The sequence below is a fragment of the Eubalaena glacialis genome, chromosome 3 (assembly GCF_028564815.1).
Source record: "Eubalaena glacialis isolate mEubGla1 chromosome 3, mEubGla1.1.hap2.+ XY, whole genome shotgun sequence".
NCBI lineage: Eukaryota > Metazoa > Chordata > Mammalia > Artiodactyla > Balaenidae > Eubalaena > Eubalaena glacialis.
In genome coordinates, this window is record NC_083718.1 from 166,249,356 (window position 1) to 166,275,487 (window position 26,132).

Consider the following 26,132-nt stretch of genomic DNA (forward strand, 5'->3'; position numbering starts at 1 on the left):
AAATTCCCTGCTTTAGAACCCTCTAATTTTTTTTCTTCACTGTGTCAACAATGTTTTATAATACTGACAGGTGTAGATAATGGTACCCTCACTATAGAGCAGAGAATCTTAACTTGGGGACCACAGATCATGAGAGGACTGTAGGAAGTCTGTGAACCTCCTGATAATTTACAGAACATTTAAATGTATTAAGTTGCATAATAAGAAATTTCAACTATTTATGACTCATGAAAATGGTAACTTTATATGATTAAGCCTCATATACTTTGGGAGGGTGGTTGAGAGACTGCAAGAGAAATATAAGGTTGGCCAAAAAGTTTGTATGGGTTTTCCCCTAATATCGTATGGAAAAACCCGAATGAACTTTTTGGCCAACCCAATACCTGACCTAAAAATGGTTAATTACTTCTAATTAGAGGATCTGGATATATACTATTGAAATTTATTTTATGTAGATCTCGACAGCAAATATCAATAATCCTAACGCTTTTGTTCCTAATGGATTACAAGTTATACAAAATCTCCTTGAATATTTTCAGATAAAACACAGCACATTATAAAATTTACTTAAGAGATACACTTGAGACAGAAAAGAAAGCCAGTATGAGATACAGAGTATAATATACCAATACATGCAAAGATAAAGAATTTATTGTAATTCAGTGTAGACTTGAATCTCAAAAGTGTAATTCATGCTCATAGTGTGCTATAATGTGTTTTTCAAAACATATTTACTTAGTCTCAGGATAAAGTTCAAACAAGGTTACAAAAAAAGGCAATGCTCAATTCTTTGAGTAACACTCTATTAAAAAACACTGTATAATCTAAATATGTAAAAAGAATCTCCCCACAATGTGCAGGAAAATTTGTTTTCTAAATAAGGCATCTAATTAATGCATCTAACTAATGTATCTTTTCTTCAAGCTTAAATGCCATTTTTTTCTGTAAGGTTACAAACAATAACAACAACTACTATTTACCAGGAGTTGCTAGGTGATGTGCTTGGTGCTAAATGTTTTATAATTAATTTTCACAATAACCTATGACTGTAAAGTAAGTCTTTTATAATCTTTATTTTACAGAGGATAAAATTAAAGCTCAGTAAAGTTGAATGATTGGCCTAAAACCATATAGCTAAGCAAGTGATATATAATTTGAAACCATGTACATTCTGATTCTAGAGTTCCTACTCTCAATCACTGCACCAGCTTACCAGATGCTATAATTATAATAATACAATAATAGTAACAGTAAGTGAGTAAAGAAGTTAGACTTTGAACCCAGAGCCGTTAGATTCCAAAGCCTGTGCTTTCAATCACTGTACAATATCATCTCTCTGAACAGAAAAGCTGTAATAAATGAGTTAGAACTAGTTACTGAGATTTTATAGAGATAGTGAGAGGTTCTAGTCTCTTAAAGGTTTTAAAATTTTGTCATAGTAGATCAGAGAAAAATCCATGATGAGAACCAGCCTGTATTTTCCTAATTAAATATCATGTAATAACTTACTCTTTACAAACTGTAAGGGAAAAAAGGTCTTCTTTTTTTTTTTTTTTGGTAATTGCCTTACAAAATGAAAGAGCCAGTTGTGTAACCCTTTTCCAACAATCTCTAAAACTGCTTTTGAAAGTGTTATTAAGTTGTTTTGGGTAATGTTCTTATTTCTAGATTTTTTTCTCTTCACTTGGGCAATTTACATGGTATTCAAGAAGAGAGTAAGATAAGATCCAGTTGCCTTCATTTTTCATTTTGCCTTAATTCCGTCAGTTTTAAAAGTAGTATTGATGTCTCTTTTCTCCCCATTTAGAACAAGGAGACAGCTTAGAGATCCCATATGGCTGGAGCTGTCTTATATTTCTTTATTCATCCTGTACGGTTACCAGTGTTTACAATGGAGCTAAGCCATCCTACTTTGTGTGTTAAGACTCTCACCATTGCTAGTCATAAAACTTTGACTTTTCTTCCTTTTCTTTTCCTCTTTTAGGTGGAAGGTAATGAAGGTCCAGTTTGCTAAACTGAAACATTAGTTCTGAGAGTATCTGTTCTGAATCTAATTAAAGAGCTTGGGGTTAAATTAGAAGGATCTAACCCTTTTCATAGAATCCACTAAGATTCACCCCTAGATTACCACTAGATTACTTCCATAATCTCTTTTAATTCTGACAGCCCATGAAATGGTAATAAGGTATGAGTTGATAAGGACATGGTTCTTTAGAGCTCATCCTAATATGTTTTTAATTTTCATTTCTAGGATTAAGTACTAACCAATCTGCTAATTTCCTCTTGTCTATCTGGTGCAGATCTTGCTGTTGCTTTGATCATAGTGGAGGTTTGATTGTCCGTTAGCTTCTTGATACATCGTTGCCCTGCCACAATATTACAGACCTACAAATGGAAAAAAGTTTTGTACTAGATATACACATCTTTCTTAAAATTCTGAGCGCCAATTACACGTGAGATTAAATTTTAATATCTACTCCATTAAACCACTTCTGTTTAATATCATGTTAAGTAAAAAAGCAGTAAACAATAGTGCTTTACAGTATGATTATAATTAGGTAAAATGTACACTGCATAAAAAGGCTGAAAAGAAGTGTGCCAAAATGCTAACAGTGGTTACATTTAGAGTGGTAGGACTGTGGATGAATTTTTTCCCATATTATTTTATAGCGGAAAATTTAGAATAAAAGGAAATTTAAAAACAGTTCAGTCTCCAAAATAAATGTGAGAGTATGAAGTAAGTTATAGGTCATTAAAAACCCCAACAGAACGATGAATAAGAGGATATTAATAAGCAGCCTAAACACATTACTTCTAGTGGCAGATAGGTATGTTTCTGCTCCTGCCCCACTTGCAGACAGGGAAGGTGTGGGTACTTCAGCTGAAGAGTATACTTTTCTCTGAAATACTGTGCTACTGTTCTCTCCACAGTTTGGCCATTTTCTAACTGTAAAGGAAAGCTGGAAAAAAAAAATTACACATTAACAACTCGTATCTCATTATGAGCCAGCAAAACTCCCAATCTACTAACTAGAGCAAGCTGCCTCACATCATCTCTGCTCTGACAAACACCAGCTTTTCTTACGTTTGATGACTGGCAGGCCTTCTTGTTACATTACAAACACGGTATTTCCGTCTCATTGTTCCACAATGAGTCACTTCAACCTTCAGACCTGTTCCCAACAAGAAAAACTGAGGTTATAGAACTGTCACATGTAAAATATTTATAACTATAAAGCCTGTTCACTACTATAAAAACTCAAATTCTAAACAGAAAATCTGTGATACAGGCAATGTGATATTGACAAAGGATTTTATGTATAACATTGTTAACAACGGTTACAATCATGAGAGACCTAACTCCAAACCTTTTCCCTATTCTATCAAGCTATTAAAAAATAGTATAAAATTTGCAAAGCCTGTATATCAAGGGATAAAGTTCTCCATTAATAAAAAACCCTGCTTATAATGCAGGTTTTTATGCTGGTCGAGGGAAGGAGCAAAGGGAGTTATGATAATTCTCAAGATATTCTATAACCTTCAAAGTATGTGATATCTCATTTGCCCAGTAATCACATACTGACTGAAGATCATAATTTCATATAGCTGAAGAAGAAAGTCCTTCAAAGATTTTTAAAGCAGGAAGGAAAAAAAAGAAAAATTCCAGGCCCTTTTAACAGAAGTGGAGTGACAATCTCGTTGAAGGATAATATAGTGATACAGTTCTTTTACTACTATTAGAAATCAAATGCAACCAAAATAATTCCCAGAACAGGTAATCCAGACCTTCTTATGGAATCAATGATCCCTTTGAGAATCTGATGAAAGCAATAAATTCTCAGAAAAATGCAACATACACTTAATTTAGCATATGATTTTAGATGTTCGTGGATCCGTGCGTCCATTTGTGGACCCTAGGGGTTTGCGGATCCTAGGCCTGCTTTAGAAAGTGAAGCTGTGGGCTTTTAAAACACTGGCTGAAATTCTTTGGGATGAATTTTCCTATGCAGTGGTGTACAAAAGAATTTTCTGAGATGATGGATTGTTCTACATCTGTGCTAAATCACCAGCAATATGTTACTGCACACATGAAATGTGGCTAGTGTGACTAAAAAACTAAAATTTTAATTTAACTTTAATAAATTAAAATTTAAATAGCTACATGTGGCTAGTGGATACTCTTGGAGCTACCTAGAGAAGAGTTAACAAACAGATACAGTGGCTACTGGTCACAGATAAGCAACTCCATTTCTAAGGCCTATACTCCAAAGGAGGAAAATCTAAAAAGGGGTAGATGGAGGACAACTTTTAGTTCCCTGATAGTATTTACGGTTATACTTTTGTATTATTTTCCTTTTATATCTGTGTATCCTATAGTGCAGAGGTTCTCAACCAGAGGTGACTCTGACCTCCAGGGAAGGTTTGGTAATGTCTGCAGACATTTTTGATTGTTATGACTGGGGGTGCTACTGGCATCTAATACATGCTAGATTTTGGAATGCTTGGATCCAGGGATGCTGCTAAATTATACTGCAATGCACAGGACAGCACTACCTCCCATCCCCGACCACAACAAAGAATTATCCAGCCCAAAATATCAATAGTGCCAAGGTTGAGAAACCCTGATACAGTATAACTTATTTTCGTATCTACTAACTGCAGAACCAAACACAAAGTTCAATCATAGTAATATTTTCTTATGACATATCAGCATAAATTAAGATGTTAAATGGACACAGTGTCACTATACCAGATTGGTATGAGATTTTCTTAAGAACTACTCCTAATTGAATCAGTGAGAAATAGTTTTTATTAGTAACTACCTTTATAAAACTAAAATGTCAGATCAATTAGAGCATTTACTATGCCTCTATAAATAAGACTAGAAAATACTACCAAGAGAAGGCCTTTTAAGAAGGAAACACCAACAATATGAAGTAAGCAAGATGTAAAAATATTGTTTAGGGGGAAAACACGATAGAAAAATTTAAAACAAATTTCTGTTATCTATACCACTTAGCAATTTGTTTTCAAATCTTCCCCTTGAATTAAAAAAAATTATCAGTAAGGTTCTACAAGCCTACTAAATAAGTTTTTATCAAAAATAAAATTGATGTAAAGCAACTATACTCCAATAAAAATTAATAAAAAAGTAAAATAAAATAGATACTCTTACATACATATGGTACTTTTACCATAAACTTCCTCCAATATTTCTGCTATTTAACGATGATGAATTACTGCACAAAGAAACCACCCTAAAGTTACCATTAAATATTTAGGAAAAAGTTCAACTAGAACCAAATAATACTGTACTAGGAAATCTATTCATTATAGCACACTTTGTATCACTATTTAACAATTTTCATCAAATTCCTCATGCTAACTAAAAATTAAACCCAAATACATAATACAAAACATGTAACTTTGATTCTCTTGTGTAGCTGAGGTAGGAATACATGACGTACTTTAAAGAGTCCTCTTTAAAAAAAAAGCCTTCTTGACTTTGAATGGAGGAAAAAATCATCAGTATGTCAGTTAGATCCAACTCAGATTTTTCTACCCCAAATCTACAGTCATAGGTGCCTAAGGATAAGATCCAAATCCAGGGGTTAGCAAAAAGCTGAAATTTTAAAAAATGGACTAGATAATTCTCTGCCCAGGTCCCTCCCCAAACCCTCCATCCAACAAAAAATGTTTTTGGCTTTAATAAATCAAATATTTAACCTATAAACTTGGCTTTACCTTCACTATAACATCAACTTTATAATGCTTTCTAGTCATTTTTTCAGTCATTTCTTTGGCCCCCTGAGCAGTTGAAGTTAAGATCGAGTCCATGCTCTTCGGGCAGCAGTTGAATCCTTGTTCTGTACATCTTGTATTTTCTGTGATAGAGTGGTGATATGAGTTGATTGCATAGTTACCGCAAAATAATGTTAAGTGACTTCATGATATCAGAGGTGGTAACTAAGCAGCAACTCCACTGGAAACCATGGCATTTAGATGATCACATATTAATGGTGGGTAATGCACTACCTCCCAACAATGCTAACTGTGCAGTTAATACAGATTATGAAAGGACAATGGTATGATTGCAATATAAGAATACATAACACTTTCTTATTCTGACACTTGAATAACTTGAGATAAATGGATGCCTATTTTCAAAGCAGGAAGAATTTTCCTTTAAATGTTTTATTACAATGACCATCTCTCTCCTGGTTACTAAATGGCAAAGAATAAATGATTACTGGAGCAAGCAGGATGTATTCAACTATACTAATTGATTTGGGGAACTGAAAGATGTTCAGAGAACAAACTTCAATGCTTCATTCAAACCACAAGCTAAAAATTGCCTGTAACAAATAGGTAAAACCTTAAAATAAAATGACATAATTATTTCTGACAATTTAAGATCTAACATTTAGTATAAATAGAATTTATACTATTCATTCTAATTAGAGAATATCTAATTTCTCTTTGTGTCTAAATAATAAAGAACTAAATACAGTGGAGTCACATCTTACGTGAGGATTAGGTTCTAAAGTCATGAACAAGGCAAGAATTTTACATAATCAAAATTACTCTTGAAAAATCCCTTAAATTGCAGATAAAGTACACTATGTGTGGGTTTGCACATAAAAGTGTACATGTATATAGAAAGCTACAATTATATAAACAATAAATATATACAAAATATAAATTTTAGGACACAACTGAAATTAATTTTTAATTTTTCTCTTTGGAAGACCATGTAGAGATGAATTTGTATTAGTAAAATATACATACGATGCAACACCACTGTATACATTTTAGTTGCTAACTATAAGATAGTCAAGATCAATGGTCAACTGAATAATGTATATGAAATTACTAAGTTTCAACTCTAGAACAACACATGAAACAGGCTAGTTCCATATCCATAAATTTACAAAGGAATAAAATATTCTGCTATCATTTCAGAAAAATAAAGAAGTCATTATATTATCGATAGAATACGTTCAAAGAATGGCTCCAGTTCTCAAGTGACAATGTTTTTGGAATAAGCTTCTTATTTTTAACAGTATCATAGAAGCATTTTCCTAACAGATACTCTTATACCTTCAGCTAGTAAGGGAAAGTATTGACAAAAAATTAGCTAGTATCAATATTAATTCCATTACTTGGTATTTCTTTCATTGAAACACTACCTAAGATGTTATGGTAATGAATTTAATGTGACATTTTATAATTAGTCCATATTTTTACTGGTGATGTTACATGAACAGATTTATATCTTAAAAAATTCCAATGAAAGTTTGTTATATTCATGCATTTTATAGTTAAGTTGTTCCAAATGCTAATTAACTCACCTTTTATCTCTTTGGTGAATTTTACCCGATGAGAATCAGTCAGAGGTCTTGGCTGCTCATCAATATTATGAATGTCAAGAACTTCACACATGAACTGAATTACAGGTTGTGCTTTGTAGAAGGCAGTGGCAGAAACTAAGAAGAAAAACACAAATAGTATAAATTAATGTTTCCTTTAAAAAAACTCAAAAACTTGATCTCGGGCTCCATGATAATTAACTAATACAGAGTTAAAATTACCCTTTTATGTATACCTATATACATATAAAAATATTTCCAAAGTTAAGCAGTTTAAAGTTAAACTGTTCGACTGGAAGACAAGCACAACAACAGAAAAGCCTAATATTACAGTTTTTATAATCTATCTCTTATCATGGGTAACTGAATCATTCCATTTCCTACTATATGTACAGAGCAGTGTTCTGGCTATGAAACAAGGTCTATAAGGGGACAAAGAAGGCCAGAGCACCTTAGAAGAAGAAAAGGTTAGGTATTATTTCTTAAACAAAGCTTTTTGTGCCACCCTAGACTGCTTATCTATTCTAGCGAGAGCTCTCCCTGTCTTGCACAGATTTGAGAAGACAATGGTATTAAATGTTACTAGTGCTAATCCAAGCTACAGGTAGTAATAGTAAGGTGTATCTGCCCAATGTTATCTAGCTACAGTCAGCAGTCTTCCAAGAGCCAACAAGTATGATTTCTTAATCTTGGGTTTTGGAACTAGAAGAGCTTCTACTAACCAATAGTTAGTAGACCACCATCACTCATTTCTTAAATACATACTTACTGACTGCTATTATGTGCTATAAAGGCACTGGGGATACAGTGAAAAGTAAAACCAAAACAGACAATAAGCTACATGCTATCATGTTTTTTATTTAAAAAACATGCCTACTGTGGTGCTCTTTCTCTTATCCTCCTTGGTTTAGGATTAAATGTCTTCCACAAAATGTCCCTCATCTCTGGAAGGATATTTATCAAGGCTTTAAGTAGTTATCTCAGGTAGTAAGGCTACTGTAGATATTTTTTATTTTCTTCTTTTTGACTTTATCTTTAAATCTTCATTTTTTAATAGTGAGCACATATTACTTTTTCTTTATTACAGAAATAATATATGAATGAAGTCTCATCCTAAAAAATTTAAACAATATAGATATGCACAGTAAAGACTTCTGGTCTCCAAGTATCTTTAAGAAGCAACCATTATTAGTACTTAGGTATGTATATATCCTATTCTTTTAATATGCACTTAGATATAAAAATGCATATACAACTTTCTTTTTTTACATGAGATCAGATAATAAATGTTCTATGACTTCTTTTATTATTATTTTAAAAACTAACAATGTGTCTTAGAGATCTTTTTATTCTGCAGTTTGGGTGCATGGTAATTAAGTGAATATATATTCCCTTCCCCTCTTAATGAAAAGGAACACAAATGATAAAACATTAGAAACACTATTCTGGCCTTTGATTTCTTTTTTCTCATTATATATCTTAGAGATAGATCTATATGTACTAATATGGAACTATATCATTCTTTTTCACAGCTGCAGGATATCTCATTGCATGGACCTACTTCATGTCCCTCATGATGGATAGTTATGTTGATTTTGTACTTCCATCCAAATAAACTTTAGAAATACCTCCACAATTTCAAACTAACTAAAAAAAGAGAGACTGGTAAGACTGTATTAGCATTCTGGGTATCTTATTCAAATCCACAGTACTTTAAAAAAATGTATACATTACATTCTTCTATTAAAAAATGTGAGAATATTGTCGTACATTAAAACAAGGCTGGCAGGACACATGCCAAATAAGCACATATTGCTTCTGTGTTAATTAAAAAAAAAAAGTGGATAAAGGAAAATAAATACATGGTAATTAACAGGCTTATTTTGTCTTTCCTTTAATCCTACAGGTAAATTTTCTTCACTGGATTATTATAATACTAGCATTCACAACTAATGTGTCTTATCTCACAGAGTTGAAACTACTAAACAAACATTATTTATCCTGTTTAACATTCTATTAATTTTCCTTAGTGTTTATCCCACTGTTCTTCTAATCATTACTGTTCACCATCTTCCCCACAGCAACGTGGGCATCTGAGGTAAAAATTAAAGTTAGTGAAGGAAAGCTCTTACAAAAGATGGGATGAAATCAGTGAGTACAGTTGAATTAGGCATGAATTTCAATCAGCAAAGATCTGCCTCTCTATCCCTTGGTTAAATCCTTAACATTTTATAAACCTACATATTTATGCATTTTTTCCTTCTTTCCCTTTCACAAATCAGCTGAGTTTAACTGAAAAAGTAATATTTACATTTAATATTTTTAAAACCTATTAACAAAATATACATTAACACACTAAAGGAAATAAACATACAATCATTTCTACAGATAATTACCCTCAAAAAAGCATTAGATAAAATTCAGCACCATAACTAAAAGTCTCACAGTACCAGGACTAGAAAGGAGCTTCCTCAATTTGATAAAAGTTGTCCACCAAAAATCTATGGTAAATTCAACTTCATTTAATAGAAAGTGCTAGCTGGCACAGGAATGCAAGCTAAGAGAAGTAAAAGGTAAAAAGATTGGAAAGGGAGAAACAAAATTATTCTTCTTCACAATATGACTGTCTAGAGAGAAAACCCAATAATCTATAGATAAATTATAGAATTAGACAGTTCAGTAAGGTTGCTAGATTTAAGATCAACATATAAAAATAAAATTACATTCTTATACATTAGCACCCAACTTAAAATGTAATTTAAAAAAGATACCACTTAATATCACAACAAAAAAAACATAAGACACTTGAGATAAAATCTGAACAAAAGATGCATAAGACCTATAGAAGTAATAGGTATCTTTACTACTACAGAAAATCTAAATAAATGGAGTATATACCTTATTAGTATAAATTATTTGTAAATTAATCTGCAAATTCAAGGCAATTTCAATCAAAATGCCAATAGGATATAACCCCCTTGACCTCTGGAACTTAAGAAGCTGACACTAAAATTAACATGAAAGAGAAATGAAACAAGAATAGCAAAGATAGTTTTTAAGAATAAGCTCTGCTCTAACATTCATCGAGATCTGTTATAATCCAATTCAAGTCAAGAGACTGTGGGGAGAGACACACAGACCAGTAAAACAGACTTGAAAGCCCACCTTATACAATATACAAAAACAAATTCCTATTCAGAGAACTGAACATGAAAAGAAAAATAAACATTTAGAGGAAAATATAGAACATCTTTATGATCTTGGAGGCAAGAAAGAATTTCTTAAAATATAAAAACTATCATAAAAAAATACCATAAACAAAGCTAAAAAAAAAAGACAGGCTATAGATATGTGTAATACATATAACTAATGATTACTATCCAGAATATATAGTAAGTTCCTATAAATCAAGATAAAACAATAAAGGTGGCAAAGGATACTAGGCATTTCATAGAAGAGAAAATCTAAATGTCAAAAAACAAATTTTCACTAATTATCTTATTTGTAATTAAGGAAATATATACAAAAACTATATCAAGCTATCATTTAACACCAATCAAGACTGGCCAAAAATGTTAAGACCGGTAACACAAGCTGACAACAAGCCAAAGGAAGACTGAAAAAAGAAAGCTCTCATACAGACTGTAGGAATATAAACTGATACAGTCAGTTAGGAACAAATGGTAATTTGTAGTAAGTTTGAAGATGAGCATAATTTTCAACTCAACAATTTCACTCTAGGACTTCCCTGGTAGTGCAGTGGTTAAGAATCCGCCTGCCAGGGCTTCCCTAGTGGTGCAGTGGTTGAGTCTGCCTGCCAGTGCAGGGGACACAGGTTCAAGTCCTGGTCTGGGAAGATCCCACATGCCGCGGAGCAACTAAGCCCGTGCACCATAACTACTGAGTCTGTGCTCTAGAGCCCGCGAGCCACAACTACTGAGGCCCGTGTGCCTAGAGCCCGTGCTCTGCAACAAGAGAAGCCACTGCAATGAGAAGCCTGCGCACCACAACGAAGAGCAGCTCCCGCTCACTGCAACTAGAGAAAGCCCGCGCACAGCAACGAAGACCCAACGCAGCCAAAAATAAATATAAGTAAAATAAATAAATAAAATAAATTAAAAAAAAAAAAAGAATCCACCTGCCAATGCAGGAGACACAGGTTTGAGCCCTGGTCTGGGAAGATTCCACATGCCAGGGAGCAACTAAGCCTGTGTGCCACAACTACTGAAGCTTGCGCGCCTAGAGCCCGTGCTCCGCAACAAGAGAAGCCACCGCAATGAGAAGCCCGTGCACCGCAACAAAGAGTAGCCCCCCCTCGCCGCAACAAGAGAAAAGCCCAGGCGCAGCAACGAAGACCCAATGCAGCCATAAATAAATAAATGAATGAATGAATGAATAAATTAATAAAAACCCAAAAAACAATTTCACTCTATTGGAGTATATACTCTACAAAAATTCCGTATCTGTGAAAGGCAACATGAATGAGAATGCTTATTGTAGCACTGTTTATAATGGTAAAAAGAATGGAAACAACTTAAACACCAGCCAAATGGATAAATTTGTACTACATGCATGTAATTAAAATTAATGGGCAGGTGTTAGAATTCAGATAAATAAAATTGAGAAGCAAAAAACTTGAGAGGAGTTTGGTAGAAAATGCGATCTTACCAACTACTTAGATTGCCATTATCTAGATATGTATAATACACAACTAAGGCAAAAAAATTTACCAAAATAGACTAGATGTATAGAATACCAGTGGGATAGTCTTTCAATTCATGAACATAATTATCTCTGAATTTATTAAGGTCATTCCAATTTCATTAAGGTCTTGTGATACTTTATAACTCATTTATTAATAATTGATAAAAATTTTGTTGCTGTTGGAAATGTATCCTTTAATCTTTCATCACTTACTTATTTTATTTTTTTTTAATTTATTTATTTTTGGCTGTGCTGGGTCTTCGTTTCTGTGCGAGGGCTTTCTCTAGTTGTGGCGAGCGGGGGCCACTCTTCATCACGGTGCGCGGGCCTTTCACTATCGCGCCCTCTTTTGTTGCGGAGCACAGGCTCCAGACGCGCAGGCTCAGTAGCCGTGGCTCAGGGGCCCAGCTGCTCCGCGGCATGTGGGATCCTCCCAGACCAGGGCTCGAACCCGTGTCCTCTGCATTGGCAGGCAGACTCTCAAACACTGCGCCACCAGGGAAGCCCTACTTATTTTTTTAATTAGGTTTATTTTCTTCTTTTCATGGGTAGCAGTGTTAGAATAATGAGAAAAGGATAGGCTTGGAAATGAAATAGATTTTTTTTTAATAGGGTTTTTTAAAAATTAATTAATTAATTTATTTTTGCCTGTGTTGGGTCTTCGTTTCTGTGCGAGGGCTTTCTCTAGTTGTGGTGAGCGGGGGCCACTCTTCATCGCAGTGCGCAGGCCTCTCACTGTCGCGGCCTCTCTTGTTGCGGAGCACAAGCTCCAGACGCGCAGGCTCAGTAGTTGTGGCTCACGGGCCTAGGTGCTCCGCGGCATGTGGGATCTTCCCAGACCAGGGCTCAAACCCGTGTCCCCTCACTGGCAGGCAGATTCTCAACCACTGCGCCACCAGGGAAGCCCTGAAATAGATTTTAATTCTAGATCCAGACTTGAAATTCAGAGAAATCATAATTTGGTCATTGCAAAATTAGAAAAACATCTAGTACTTATAGCATTAGGGTGAAGATTCAATATAAGGTACCTACTTGTGCCCAGAACGTGGCAGGAGCTCATCAGAGCTCTTTTTCTCATCTTTGAAGAATTGTCTACTCATGTCTTTTGCTCTCTGATTTACTGAGGTTTTAATTCTAGGCAAAATCATTTTGTCAATGTAAACTAACTCCTTGAAGAGGCTGATGGGAGAATGTTCCACGAAAAAGCGATTAGGATTCTTGAATTTGCATTTTACTGTGTCAAAATTGAAAATTTTTGTTAGGACGCAGCTAAAATAACAGATGTGAAAAAAGAAAATAATAAATATTTGCCATATTTAAGATAACTAGGACTACATGTACCAAAATGAGCCCAGGTCCAAATGATGAGTATAAAATAAAGCGGTAAATAATGTTGGATCCTGGTAAAAACATAACTACAATTATACTTTAACCTCTTGAGAGGTTATGTGCCTCAATTTTATATGTATACTTTCATTGCTCTGAAGATGTAAGAACAGAAACTTATTATACAATGCCTTTTTATGGTAATAGTAAGCAATTAAGAGGCCACATTAAACATCTTGGCATGTCTATTATTACCTAGCAAAATAATATTAACAGAGTACTCAGGAGATATTGATAGATGAAAGGATTGCTTTTTTCTTTTTCTATTTTTAATATAAAATATCACATATTTACTAGAGTGTCACTAAACAAATTATAAAGTGAATATCCACATAACCAACATTCATATCAAGAACTAAATATTGCCAGTATCCTAGAAACCTCTTCCCTATCCCCTTCCCAACCGTAACTTCCCCTCTCTCTGCTAGAGGTAACCAAAATCCTGGCTTTTATGGTAATCACTTCTTTTTCTTTATAGAATTACAACATAAGTACAGATCACTAAGGACCACAATTTAGTTTTCCTAGTTCTTGAATGTTATGTAACTGGAAACATAAAGCATGTAATCTTTTTGAGTCTTTTGCTAAACATTGTTTCTAACTCATCTATATTAATTAAATGTAACTAGTTTCTTCATTTTCATTGCTCTAACACTCTGTTGAAGAAATACACAATTTACCCACTCTGATGTTGATGGACAGGGAATTCCCTTGCAGTCCAGTGGTTAGGACTGGGCGCTTTCTCTGCCAGGGGCCCAGGTTCAATCCCTAGTCAGGCAACTAAGGATCCCAGGCGTAAGCTGCCCCGTGGCAAAAAACAAAACCAAACAAAAAACCAAAAAAACCTGATTATTAATGTTGGTGGACAGTTTATGCTGGCACTTTCCTTTGGTTATCAGAATAAGGTTATGAATATTCTTATAGATAGCCTTTTTTATTTTTTTGGCTGCACCACACAGCATGCGGGATCCTAGTTCCCTAACCAGAGATCTAACCTGTGCCCCCTGCAGTGGAAGAGTGGATTCTTAACCTCTAGACCACCAGGGAAGTCCCTAGGTGGCCTTCTTGATATACGTACACACATATATTTCTCTAGTAAAAAAGGCAATATCTGAGTAGAACTGCCGAGTCATTAAGGATGTCTCTCTCTCCTAGATAATGTCAAACTCTTCCAAAGTGGTTTTAACAAATAACTCTCCCACAAGCAGCATTTAAGAGTCACTGTCGTGCCAAATTTTCACCATTAGTATCGTTAGACTTGAATTTTAGCCATTCTGGTGGATGTGTAATGATATCTCCTTTCAAAAAAAAAAAACAATTTGAGGTATAACTTACATACAATAAAATGCATTTCAATTGTAAAGGTCAATGATTTTGACAAACGTATATACATCTATGCTATTACCACCCCAATTAAGACAGAACCTGTCATCACCCCAGAAAGTACTTTCCTGCCCCTATGCAATCAGCTTCTGTCACATCTGCCACAGGCAAGCACTGATCTGATTCATTTCATAATAGAATAAATGGTTCCAGAATTTCATATAAATGGAATTATACTGTATACACCACTTTGTCTAGCTTTTTTGTACATCTTACTTGAGATTTATCCATATCATTGTATAAATTAGTAGTTAGTTCTTTTTAACTGCTGGGTAGTATTTCATTGTATAAATAAATCACAACTTGTTTCTCAGTTCACTTGTTGCTGGGCATTTGGGTTGTTTCCAGTTCCTAATTATTATGAACATGTAAACACATATGCACAAATCTTTGTATGGACCTATTTTTTCATTTCTCTTGGGGAAAGACCTAAGAATAGAACTGGTAGGACACATGGCAAGAAAATGTTTAAATTTAAAAGAATCTGCCAAGGGCTTCCCTGGTGGCGCAGTGGTTAAGAATCCACCTGCCAATGCAAGGGACACAGGTTCGATCCCTGGTCCGGGAAGATCCCACATGCTGCGGAACAACTAAGCCTGTGCGCCACAACTACTGAGGCTGTGCTCTAGAGCCCGCGAGCCGCAGCTACTGAGCCCACATGCCACAACTACTGAAGCCCACGCACCTAGAGCCCGTGCTCTGCAACAAGAGAAGCCACTGCAACGAAGAGTAGCCCCTGCTTGCCGCAAATGGAGAAAGCCCACGCACAGTAACGAAGACCCAATGCAGCCAAAGATAAATAAATATTAAAAAAAAAAAAAAAAAAGAATCTGCCAAAATATTTTTCGAAGTGGTTGTACAATTTTATACTCCTACCATTTCTGATTGCTCCACACCCTTGCCAACACTTAGTATTGCCAGTCTTTTTGATTTAGCGAATCTAGCAGGTGTGAAGTGATATCTCACTGTGGTTCTTACCTGCATTTTCCAGATGACCAATGATGTTTAGCATCTTCTCAAGTGCTTACTGGCCATTCCCATAATCTTTTGTGAAATGTCTGATTTTGACCACTTTTAAAAATTGTCTGAGTTATGCAAGTTTTTCATATATTCTGGACACAAATCTTTTGTTTAGGATATGTTATGCAAATATTTTCTCCCAGCAGTAGCTTGCCTTTTCATCTTCTTAACAGTGTTCTTAAGAGAAGGTGTTCATTTAGATGAGGTTTCCAACATGTTAAGAAATCTTTGCCTACTCCAAGGACATGAATATTTTTCCTCTTTTCTTACAAGTTTCTGTTTTAATGTTTTTTTTTTTTTTCCGTACAAATACTCAGCTGTTCTAGCATCGTTTATTGAGAAGACTATTCTTTTCCCATTGAATGTTGGCCCCTTTGTCAAATATCAATCAACCACGTAAGTGGGTCTATTTCTGTAGCTATTCTAATCACTTCTTAGCCTTTTGGCTAAGATCAAGCGTCGTATCTATCGCTATCCTGTAACTTGATTTGTATGTCCATCTTTAACCCCAATATCACAGCTTTGATTACTGTAGCTTTATAGCATGTCTTCAAATCAGGGATTATGAATCCTCCAACTCTGTTCCTCTTCAAAATGGTTTTAGCTATTCTAGGTTCTCTGCATTTCCATATAAATCTTAGAATCAGCTTGTCAATTTATATTATTTAAAAAAAAAAAAAGGCTGGTGAGATTCTGGGATTGTGTTGAGTCTACAGATCAATTTGGGGATAATGGACATCCTAAGAATTTGAGGCTTCTGGGCCAAGAACATGGTATCTCTGTTTATTTATATCTTCCTATCTTTCTCAGGAATGCTTTGTAGCTTTCAGTGTAGAGGGCTTGTACATCTCTTTTAAAATCTATTCCTAAATATTACATTTTTTGATATTATGAATGGTACATGTGTTTTTCATTTTTCTAATTGTTGAATGTTGGGTATTATTTATTATACTGCTAGTATTTTCTTTTTGTATATGCAACTAGTGTCTTGTGATCTTGCTAAATTCATCTATTAATTCTAGTAGGATTTTTTTTTTTTGGTAGATTTCTTAGGATTTTTTACGTAAACAATTATGTCTTCTGCAAACTGAGATAGTTGTATTACTTCCTTTACAATATTATGCCTTTATTTTTCTTGGACCACCAGCACAATGTTAGAAGTAGTGAGAGCAAGTATTCTTGCCTTCTTAATCTTACAGCAAAATCATTCACTCTTTTTATCATTTAGTATGATGATGCCTGTATGTTTTTCTAGATGCTTTGATCAGGTTGAAGAAGTTTCCTTTTACTGCTAGTCTGTTATAAATTTTTATCATGAAAACGTTAAAATGTGTCAAATGATTCTTCTGTCTGTTGAGAGGATTACATTGTTTTTGTCAGGTGTCAGATTCTGGGGTATACTAGCCTCATAAAATTGAGTTGTAAAGCCTTTCTTCTTCTTCTGTTTTCTGAAAGAATTTGTGAAAGATTGGTATTATTTTTCCTTAAATGTTAGATAAAATTCAGCAGCGAAATCATTTGGGACTGGAGTTTTCTTTGTTAGAAAGAACTATGGATTTAATTTCCTTAATAGATACAAGGCTATTCCAATTTTCTTTGAGCCAATTTTTGTAAAGTTGTGTTTCATTTATCAAATTAATTGGTATAAATTTGTTCCTAACATTCCCTTATTAATCTTGCAGTTCTGAAGGATCTTTAGTGATAACCCCTTCTTTCATTCCTGACACTAGTAATCTGTTTTATTTTTCTATTTTTCTTGATTAGTCTTGTTAGGAGTTTAAAATTTTTATTAGCTTTTTAAAAGGAATTAACTTTTGGTTTCATTCACTTTCTATACTGTTTGTTTCCTATTAATTTTTGCTCTGATCTTTATTATTTCTTACCTTCTACTTACTTTGGGTTTAATTTGTTCTTCTTCTAGCTTAAGATAGAAACTGTGTGTGCTAGCCTACCTCCAAGACAGTCCCTAATAATAAGTCTTGCCTCATGGGATTTGCACGTTTGTGTCTCTCCTACACTGAATATAACTGGTTTATATAACTAATAAGACATTACAAAACTGGCAGAATATAGCTTTCAATGCTAGGCCTTAATGTCATTACAGCTTTTGCCTTGCTCTATCATGGATTACTTGCTCCAGAGGAAGCCAGCCACAATATCATGACGACACTTAACCAGCCCTGTTGAGAGGTCCAGATGGCAAGAAACTAGGCCTCTAGCACAAACTTGTTACTGAGTTTTACAGATGTAAAACAAGACTTAACCATCCATTTAAACATTCATCAAGTACCTACTATATCAGGGACTCCTTTGTGGGTTGGAATTTAAAGATGACTCAGACAAAGCCTCTGCCTTTTAACAATAGATCCTGGGTTAGGATGGCAGGGGAACCACAAGCAGCTCATTTCATTCCTTCCTCAAACTCCACTATAACTATGGTAAGGAATTAAAAGAAAGAAAGAAAGAAAGAAAGAAAAAAGACATAAACCTAGAAGGAAGGGAGAACAGAAAACAGAAAATGCACCAACATTTTAGACGATGAAAAGCGAGTAGACAAGTTGTAACTGACATAGCACATAGAATCCTCAGAAGGTGTGAGAAATGGCAGTACTAGGTACCTCTGAAACTGGTGATAAAAGGATGGGGGTAGTGCAGAAAAATGAAGAGGAAAGCTGTTTAAGAAGCAGGTAGAATCCTAGGTCCCTTGTTCAGCTCCATTCACATTGCAGAACAACTGCCTCATCTTTATCCTGGCATAAACTGTAGGTCTATTCTCTGGAAAAAGTAAAAGACTTTTGGAGGGAGGATGTCAGGCACAATTAGGGGCACAGGACTGTACCCAAAACAAGGAATTAAATGACTATAAATATTAAATGCTGAATGCAGACATTCCCCAAGCCAGAATCCCCAACTTGGCTTCCAGATCGCAGGTAATGAAGACTATTACCCTTCAAGCAGGAGTTTGGAAGGCTCATCTTTGGGTAATTTGACCAGGCAAGAGGAAAGACCTAAGGATAAACTAACATTATAGGTTCCCCAACATCAGCCCGATCAAATCACCCTATGATAAAGCTCAAAGTAAACAGGCTCCACTGATGAATTCAAAGCATCTAGTCAGTGTTTTAGAGTCCCAATGCATCATGAATAAATAATCAAGGATACTATATACTTGAAGGAAGCTTCCAAAATGGAGGATAATGATCAAAACAAACAAACAAACAAAAAAAGAATTTGGAGGAAGCATATGCCTGTGTAAGAAAAATAAAACTCCAAAATAAATTGTCTACAGTGAGCTTAGAGAAGATACTACCATATATGAAACAAGAATAGTATGCTACTATAAAATAACATTCAGGAAATAAAAAAGAACGATTAGAAATTTTAAAAAGCGAAGGGGGTTAAGAAGACAAAGGTAAGTAAATTTTCCAGAAAGTAAAGTAATACAAGGGAAACAAAACCTCACTAAAGCTATTTAAAAAGTGGAGCACCACTTTCAAATTTATGAAGGAAAATTATTTCCAACATAGAAACCTAGCTGAACTTTCATTTAGGTTTGTTGATACATTTTCCAATGTGTAAGGCATCAAAAAATTTTGCCTCTTGTGTACCCTTTTCTCATGAAACTTCTAAAAAGGGGGGAGGGGTAGGAAGGGATACAGATAGTGAAGTTTGATCCCAAGAGGACAGCTGTGCACCAAATATGAACATACTCAATCAGACTGAAGCAGTATGGATCAAGAAACAGATTTGATTAGACTGTCATTGAAATTCCGGCTGCCATTATACTCTTTTTCTAATGTGAGGATAGACTAGACAAGTCTGATACAGGTATCTCTACTTGGCTGAGCTTGACCAGTGCTGATAAAGTTCCCGCCCTGCTGCCTGACCCTTTCACCCTAAAGAAATATTCTGCTTTGATCTACTTCTGAGGACTAATTTGAATACTGTAAAAATCAAATTATTTCTTAACTTTAGGGATCTTATACCTGAACTTAAGACAAACATACGAAGCAAGCAACACTAATATTGTGATTAATAAATTACTTATTAGAAATCTGTTTTCCTTGCAAAGGAAGCATATTCAGTGAGAACTTTTGACTCTTAAGCAGCATAACTTATAATTACCAAATTCTACAACCATTTATATATTATGACTACTTTCTTCTAGCAGCAAAATAGTGAATGTTTTACAGAAAGCTACTTTTTACTGAAAAGCACAAGGAAGTAAATAAAGTATATAAAAATAAAACACATTTCTCAACTCAGATGTCCTGGGTCTGAGATTTGTCTGCCAGGAATCTTGCCTCTTAAAGGATGCAGTAAAGAGCTGTGAATATTAAGGGCATAATCTCTGGAATCAGAAAAATTGACCTCTATCATTTAAATATAAACTATTGTGCCTCAAATATAGTTATATCTAAATATACCTTTAATAGGTTATATTACATATATCAATACATTAATAAAAATATAAAATACAAACTATGTGACATTTCGAGGGAGAAAGTCACTTTAGAGAAAGTTTAGAGATTTTGTCTCTAAACTTCAGTTGGGGGTATCACTTAACTCATACAACTGTGATGACGTTCATAGGAGATACAGTTGTCTTTTGGTTCCTGCGGGAGATTGGTTCTAGGACTCCCTTTGGATATCAAAAGTCGGTGGATGCTCAAGCCCCTTATAAAAAAATGGCATAATACAGTCGGCCCTCAGTATACATGGTACCCAGGTAACAAGGGTCGACTGTAATTAATGTAAAATGTTTAGCATTCTGCCTGTGGTAAACAAAAATATCTTCAGGGACATACAACTAATAAATACCAGATTCACTCTTTCTTGGCTGTGTTGCATGGCTTGTGAGATCTTAGTTCCCTGACCAGGGACTAAACCTGCGCCCTTGGCAGTCAAAGTGCGGAATCCTAATCACTGGACCACCAGGGAATTCCCCAAATTCACTCTGATGCTCTTAAAATGTATAATTACAAAAATTAAATGCAAGTTGCAAATGAGTTAGGCCTAAAGGCAGGCCAACCTAAAAAAATATTCTGCATTTCATTGACTCTAAAATGCTAATTATGGTAAGGTACATCAGTATTGTATGTATCCTAAAAGAGAAATTTGCCAATTCAACTGTGACAAACCATCTACTGCAAGACGTCTCCTGATTTCAGAGATAATGAAATGTGAAAAAGTTTTTTGTGTGTCTAAGATTGGTAAAATTCATTAAAGTTACATAGTTGAGAGTTAGGATATTAAACACCATGAAAACAATCATTTTGAAGACAAGATTAAGTCACACAATTAGAATTAAATTGCTTGCTTTCTTAAAGTACTGTTCCATGCTTATCTCCACCACAAATTTCACCTAGCTCCCACCTGTCACTTCCTCAGAGAAAAGTTCCTTGAACACTGAGACTAGAATGGATCCCTTTGTCACACAGTCCCACTGCACTTAGTACTTCCTCCTAGTACTCATTATATTGCTCAACACTAATCTTCTCTGGTTGATTTCAAGTTCAATAAAGACTATTTTGTTCAGTACAATATACCAAGTGGAAGGGTTGCAAAATCAAAACCACACAAACAAGAAAGGAAATATAAGTAAGTAAGGTGGTCAGTGTAATATTTTCCCTCATTATTTTTCACAGCAGCATTATATATTATTGACAATTTAAAAATAAACTCATTTAAGTGCCTTCTTAGCACAGTAGGCAGCGTGTCAGTCTCAAAAGAATAAACCCATTTAAAATTTTAGGCTTTGGGACTTCCCTGGTGGCACAGTGGTTAAGAATCCACCTGCCAATGCAGGGGACACGGGTTTGAGCCCTGGTCGAGGAAGATCCCACATGCCGCGGAGCAACTAAGCCCGTGCGCCACAACTACTGAGCCTGCGCTCTAGAGTCCGTGAGCTGCAACTACTGAAGCTCACGTGCCACAACTACTGACGCCCACGCATCTAGAGCCTGTGCTCCCAACAAGAGAAGCCACCACAAGGAGAAGTCCGTGCACTGCAATGAAGAGTAGCCCCGGCTCGCCCCAACTAGAGAAAGCCCGTGCGCAGCAACGAAGACCCAATGCAGCCAAAAATTAATAAATAAATAAAATAAAATAAAATTTTAGGTTTTATTTCATTTCATTAAGATAACACAGATCTTTTTGTTTCTTTGCTTCACAGTGGCACCTGAAATTATCTACACACTTTGTTCACACAAATAAACATACTGTCACATGTTTCCTGAAACATGTAGCCTTATAGGTCTATCTCTTCTCCCTATCCCAACCAACCTATTTCATTCCTCTTCCTTCCTTCCTTCTTTCTTCCTAAAGGGAACCACTATACTGAAACTGGTGTGTATTTGTCCCATCTATGTTTTTTTGGTTTGTTTTTTTGTTTTTTTTTTAACATCTTTATTGGAGTATAATTGCTTTACAATGGTGTGTTAGTTTCTGCTTTATAACAAAATGAATCAGCTATACGTATACATATACACCCATATCTCCTCCCTCTTGCGTCTCCCTCCCACCCTCCCTATACCACCCCTCTAGGTGGTCACGAAGCACCAACTATGTTTTAATAATTTTACTGCATTTGTATGTATCTAGTATATACTTAAAAAAAAAATTCACATAAGTAGTAACATAACCTTTTGCTATTTGATCATCCCAACATTGTTTTCAATAATAATCCATGTTGATATATGTAGATCTGGTTCATTCATTTAACTGTTACATAGTATACCACAAATAACAATTTATGTACTTATTCCAATGTTTACTTATTCTGTTATTGACAGGAATCAGGCTGTTTCCAATTTTCTGCTATCACAAATAATGTCTCAGTTTTTGCAAGATACCTCTATGGTATATTAAGGGTTTTAAGACATGTTCAATTTCATCTTTACTGGATATTGAAAACTGCCTCCAAAGTAGTTGTATCAAATCATACGCCTATAAACAGTGCATGATAGTTCCTTATACTTTATCCTCACCAACATTTGATATAAGACTTAAATTTTTATAAATCTGATAGGTGTGAAACAGTACTGATTTCACTTGCATTTTCCTGATTACTAATGAATTTGAGAATCTGATTTTCTATTGGCCATTTGTGTTTCCTCTTTTGTGAATTACTTTTTTTTTTTTTTTTTTTTTTTTTTTACTGATTGCCTTATATCCCATAAAGCTCTTGGTTATATATGCTGTAAATATTCTTCTAGCATTTTGTTTATGGTGTATTTATAACAAATAAGTTTTAAATTTTGACAGAGCCAAGCTTATCAGTATTTTCTATTATGGTTTATACATTTTACATTTTGTTCAATGTTAGAGATATTCTCTTACTTTTTCTCTGAATGAATCTTATCTTATTTTTTATTTTTTATTTTGGCCATATTCCACGGCATATGGGATCTTAGTTCCCCGACCCGGGATGGAACCTGCGCACCCTGCATTGGAAGCGTGGAGTCTTAACCACTGGACTGCCAGGGAAGTCCCTGAAAGAATTTTAAAGTTTTGCTTTTCAAATTTTAGATTACAATCCACCTAGAAATAAATTTGGGATATGATGTGAAATGAGTCTAATTATTTTTTTCATATAGTTAACAACTGCATAAACACCATTTATTAAACATTTTACTCTTTCCTCAGTGATTTGAAATGCCACCTTAATATCAACAAAGTTTCCATACACACACACACACACACACACACACACACACACACACAGAGCTTATTTCTAGGCTTTATATTCTGCTTCATTAATCTGTCTGTCCCTGCAGTTTAAAAAGTGTGCTAAAATTGTTACAGTTTTAACATAAGGAGGGCAATTCCTCCCTCTTTATTCTTCTTTAAAATTATAGATTTTTCATCGTCACTTATTTTTTCCATATAAATCTTAATATTGACTTATCAAGTTTCACTATATACCCGACTGAGATTTTACTTAAAATTGCATTTACAGATTAATTTTGGGAGAATTGACATCTTATCAAACAGAGTCTTCTCAATAAGCCTAATATATTTCTTTCATTCAGATCTTCACTTATATCTTTCAATAAAGTTTTATATTTTAGAGACCTCTCAGAAATCTTTTATTCCTGTGTATCCCCTTTTCAACCCAAACTCTCAATGTCATCACATATTCTAAAGCTCAGTTAAGACATCATTTACTTCTACAAATATTTTTCTAACTTTCCAGGCTCAATTAGATACTCCTCCTCCATGTTCTTGGTTTTATTTATTCATTCCTTGCTTAATATGACCGAGAGTTGCGCCAGGCATGGAGGTATACTGGTGAATAAGATGGACAGTCCCTAGCTTCACAGAGCTTTCATTCTAACAGAAGACAAAGAATAATAAACACTTATAATTCAAGGTGACACATGGTATTACAGGGGAAGTATACTGTACTATGGGAATACATAAGAGAAATACCTAACTCAGACTTGGGGGAATGGCTGGATGGGGGGCAAGAAGGGTGTCAAATACTGCTTCTCAAGGAAGTAACATGTAGACTGAAACCTGTAAGAAGAACAGAAGTTAGCAAACACAATAGTGACTAAATATCATAGTACTGACATCCTTGTCTTACTCTTGATTTTACTGGAAAAGCTCTGTTGCTTAACTGTAAAATCTACTCTCTGAATATGTTTCCTCCCTTGGCTTCATTGACACCATTTCTTGGCTCTCATACTGCCTGTGATAATCATTAATTGCTCACTGGTTCCTCTTCCTTCCTTAAATGCTAGTATTCTCCATGGCTCTATCCTTTTCATTCCTGTTTTCAATCTAAATACTATTTCTAAAGTTTTTCCATTTTCAGAGTTTCAAATATGGATTTATATACTAAGGAGTCCCAAAACTTTTACTTTTAGCTCACACCACTACAGATTTTCACATCTGCATTTCCAACTACATATTAGATGACTCTGTCCGTATGTTCCATAGAATCCTCACGCTTTAGACATATTTACATTCGATATATTTATACATGGTATATACTGCCAGCTAACCAGCAACAGCAGACCTACCTCCCATATTCAGTATTATCATTCATACCTGGTATGAATGAGTCACTATTCTGAATGTATGTTGGTGAGTATGCCCTTCTTGAAAGCTAGTTTATAAAAGCTAGCACAGTTAGCTAGCACAGTCACTGAAGGTTTGGGAATATGAAGGTTGTTTCAAAGACTGAATAATCATAGAATTCTGTAGGCCAGGTATGGGGTTTTGTTTTTTTATTTTTAATATGTCAATTTGGCTAGGCTACTACTTGCCAGTTATTCAATCAAACACTAATCTAGGTGTTGCTGTGAAGGTATTTTATAGATGTAATTAAAGGGATATTATCCTGGACAATCTGAGTTGGCCTCATTCAGTCAGTTGAAAGGCCTTAAAAATGGGGCTGAGGTATCCCCAAGAGAGAGAAGAAATTCCACCTATGGACAGCAGCTACAGTCCATACCCATGTGTTCTAGCCTGCCCTTCCTGATAGCCTACCCTAAGGATTTCAGACTTGACTAGCTAGCCCCTACAACTGTGTAAGCCCAATCACTCTCTCTCTCTATGTGTCTCCCACTGGTTCTGCTTCTCTGGTTGAACCTAATACACTAAGATTGTAGCTTTACTTCCAAAAACCAATTCCTTCAAAAACCTAGTAAACCTCCTGGTCTATTCATTTCCAATCAGTTCCATGTACCAGTAACTATACCCAAAGTTTTTTCTGGACATGGTTTTTAAACCTATTTTTTCAACTTAATCTTTGGAATATGTTCCTTCCTCTCCATCCCACATTAGACCATCACCATCTCTTACCTGAACTAGTGATTGAAAAAGCCTCCTAACTGGCTTCTCAGATTAGTTTTTTTCTCCTCTATCTATTCTCCACACTGCTGCCAGAGGTCTCTTTCTGGAAAACAAATATGATCATGTCACTATCCTTCTTAAAAACTTTTGAAGTCTTCCTACCTACAGGATAGAGGTAAATTTGTTTTCTATTTCATTATTTTCTGTTTTAAACTCTTATTTCCTTCTATTTTTCTTTGCATTTAATTATGTTATTTTTCTAACTTATTAAGATGAATGTACAGGTAATTGATGCTTTTCTTCTTTTCTAATAGGCATTTAAGGTTTTAAATTCTCTCTAAGCATTGCTTTAGCTAATCATACCAATTCTGATATGTACTATTTTCAATACTCTTCAGTTCAAAATATTTAAAATTTGTGATTTCTTCGACCAATGGGCTATTTAGAAATTATTTTTTAGTAATA

The 26,132-nt window shown here is 34.8% G+C and overlaps 1 protein-coding gene across 2 annotated transcripts in view; it reads right to left on the minus strand.

The window, feature by feature from the left end:
- LOC133088745 (protein argonaute-3) overlaps positions 1–26,132 on the minus strand; it is a 113,895-nt gene that overhangs the window by 38,733 nt on the left and 49,030 nt on the right. Inside the window, exons 1-5 of one of the 2 annotated variants that reach the window (XM_061186796.1) lie at positions 24,297–24,351; positions 7,353–7,487; positions 3,086–3,173; positions 2,813–2,960; positions 2,266–2,385 (exon numbers count right to left, since the gene is read on the minus strand). In XM_061186796.1, coding sequence (XP_061042779.1) covers positions 2,266–2,385; positions 2,813–2,960; positions 3,086–3,173; positions 7,353–7,443 — 447 coding nt within the window. In that variant the 5' untranslated portion in view covers positions 7,444–7,487; positions 24,297–24,351. Of the gene's footprint in view, positions 1–2,265; positions 2,386–2,812; positions 2,961–3,085; positions 3,174–7,352; positions 7,488–24,296; positions 24,352–26,132 lie in introns of those variants that run through there. The other variant, XM_061186795.1, reaches the window with a different exon arrangement.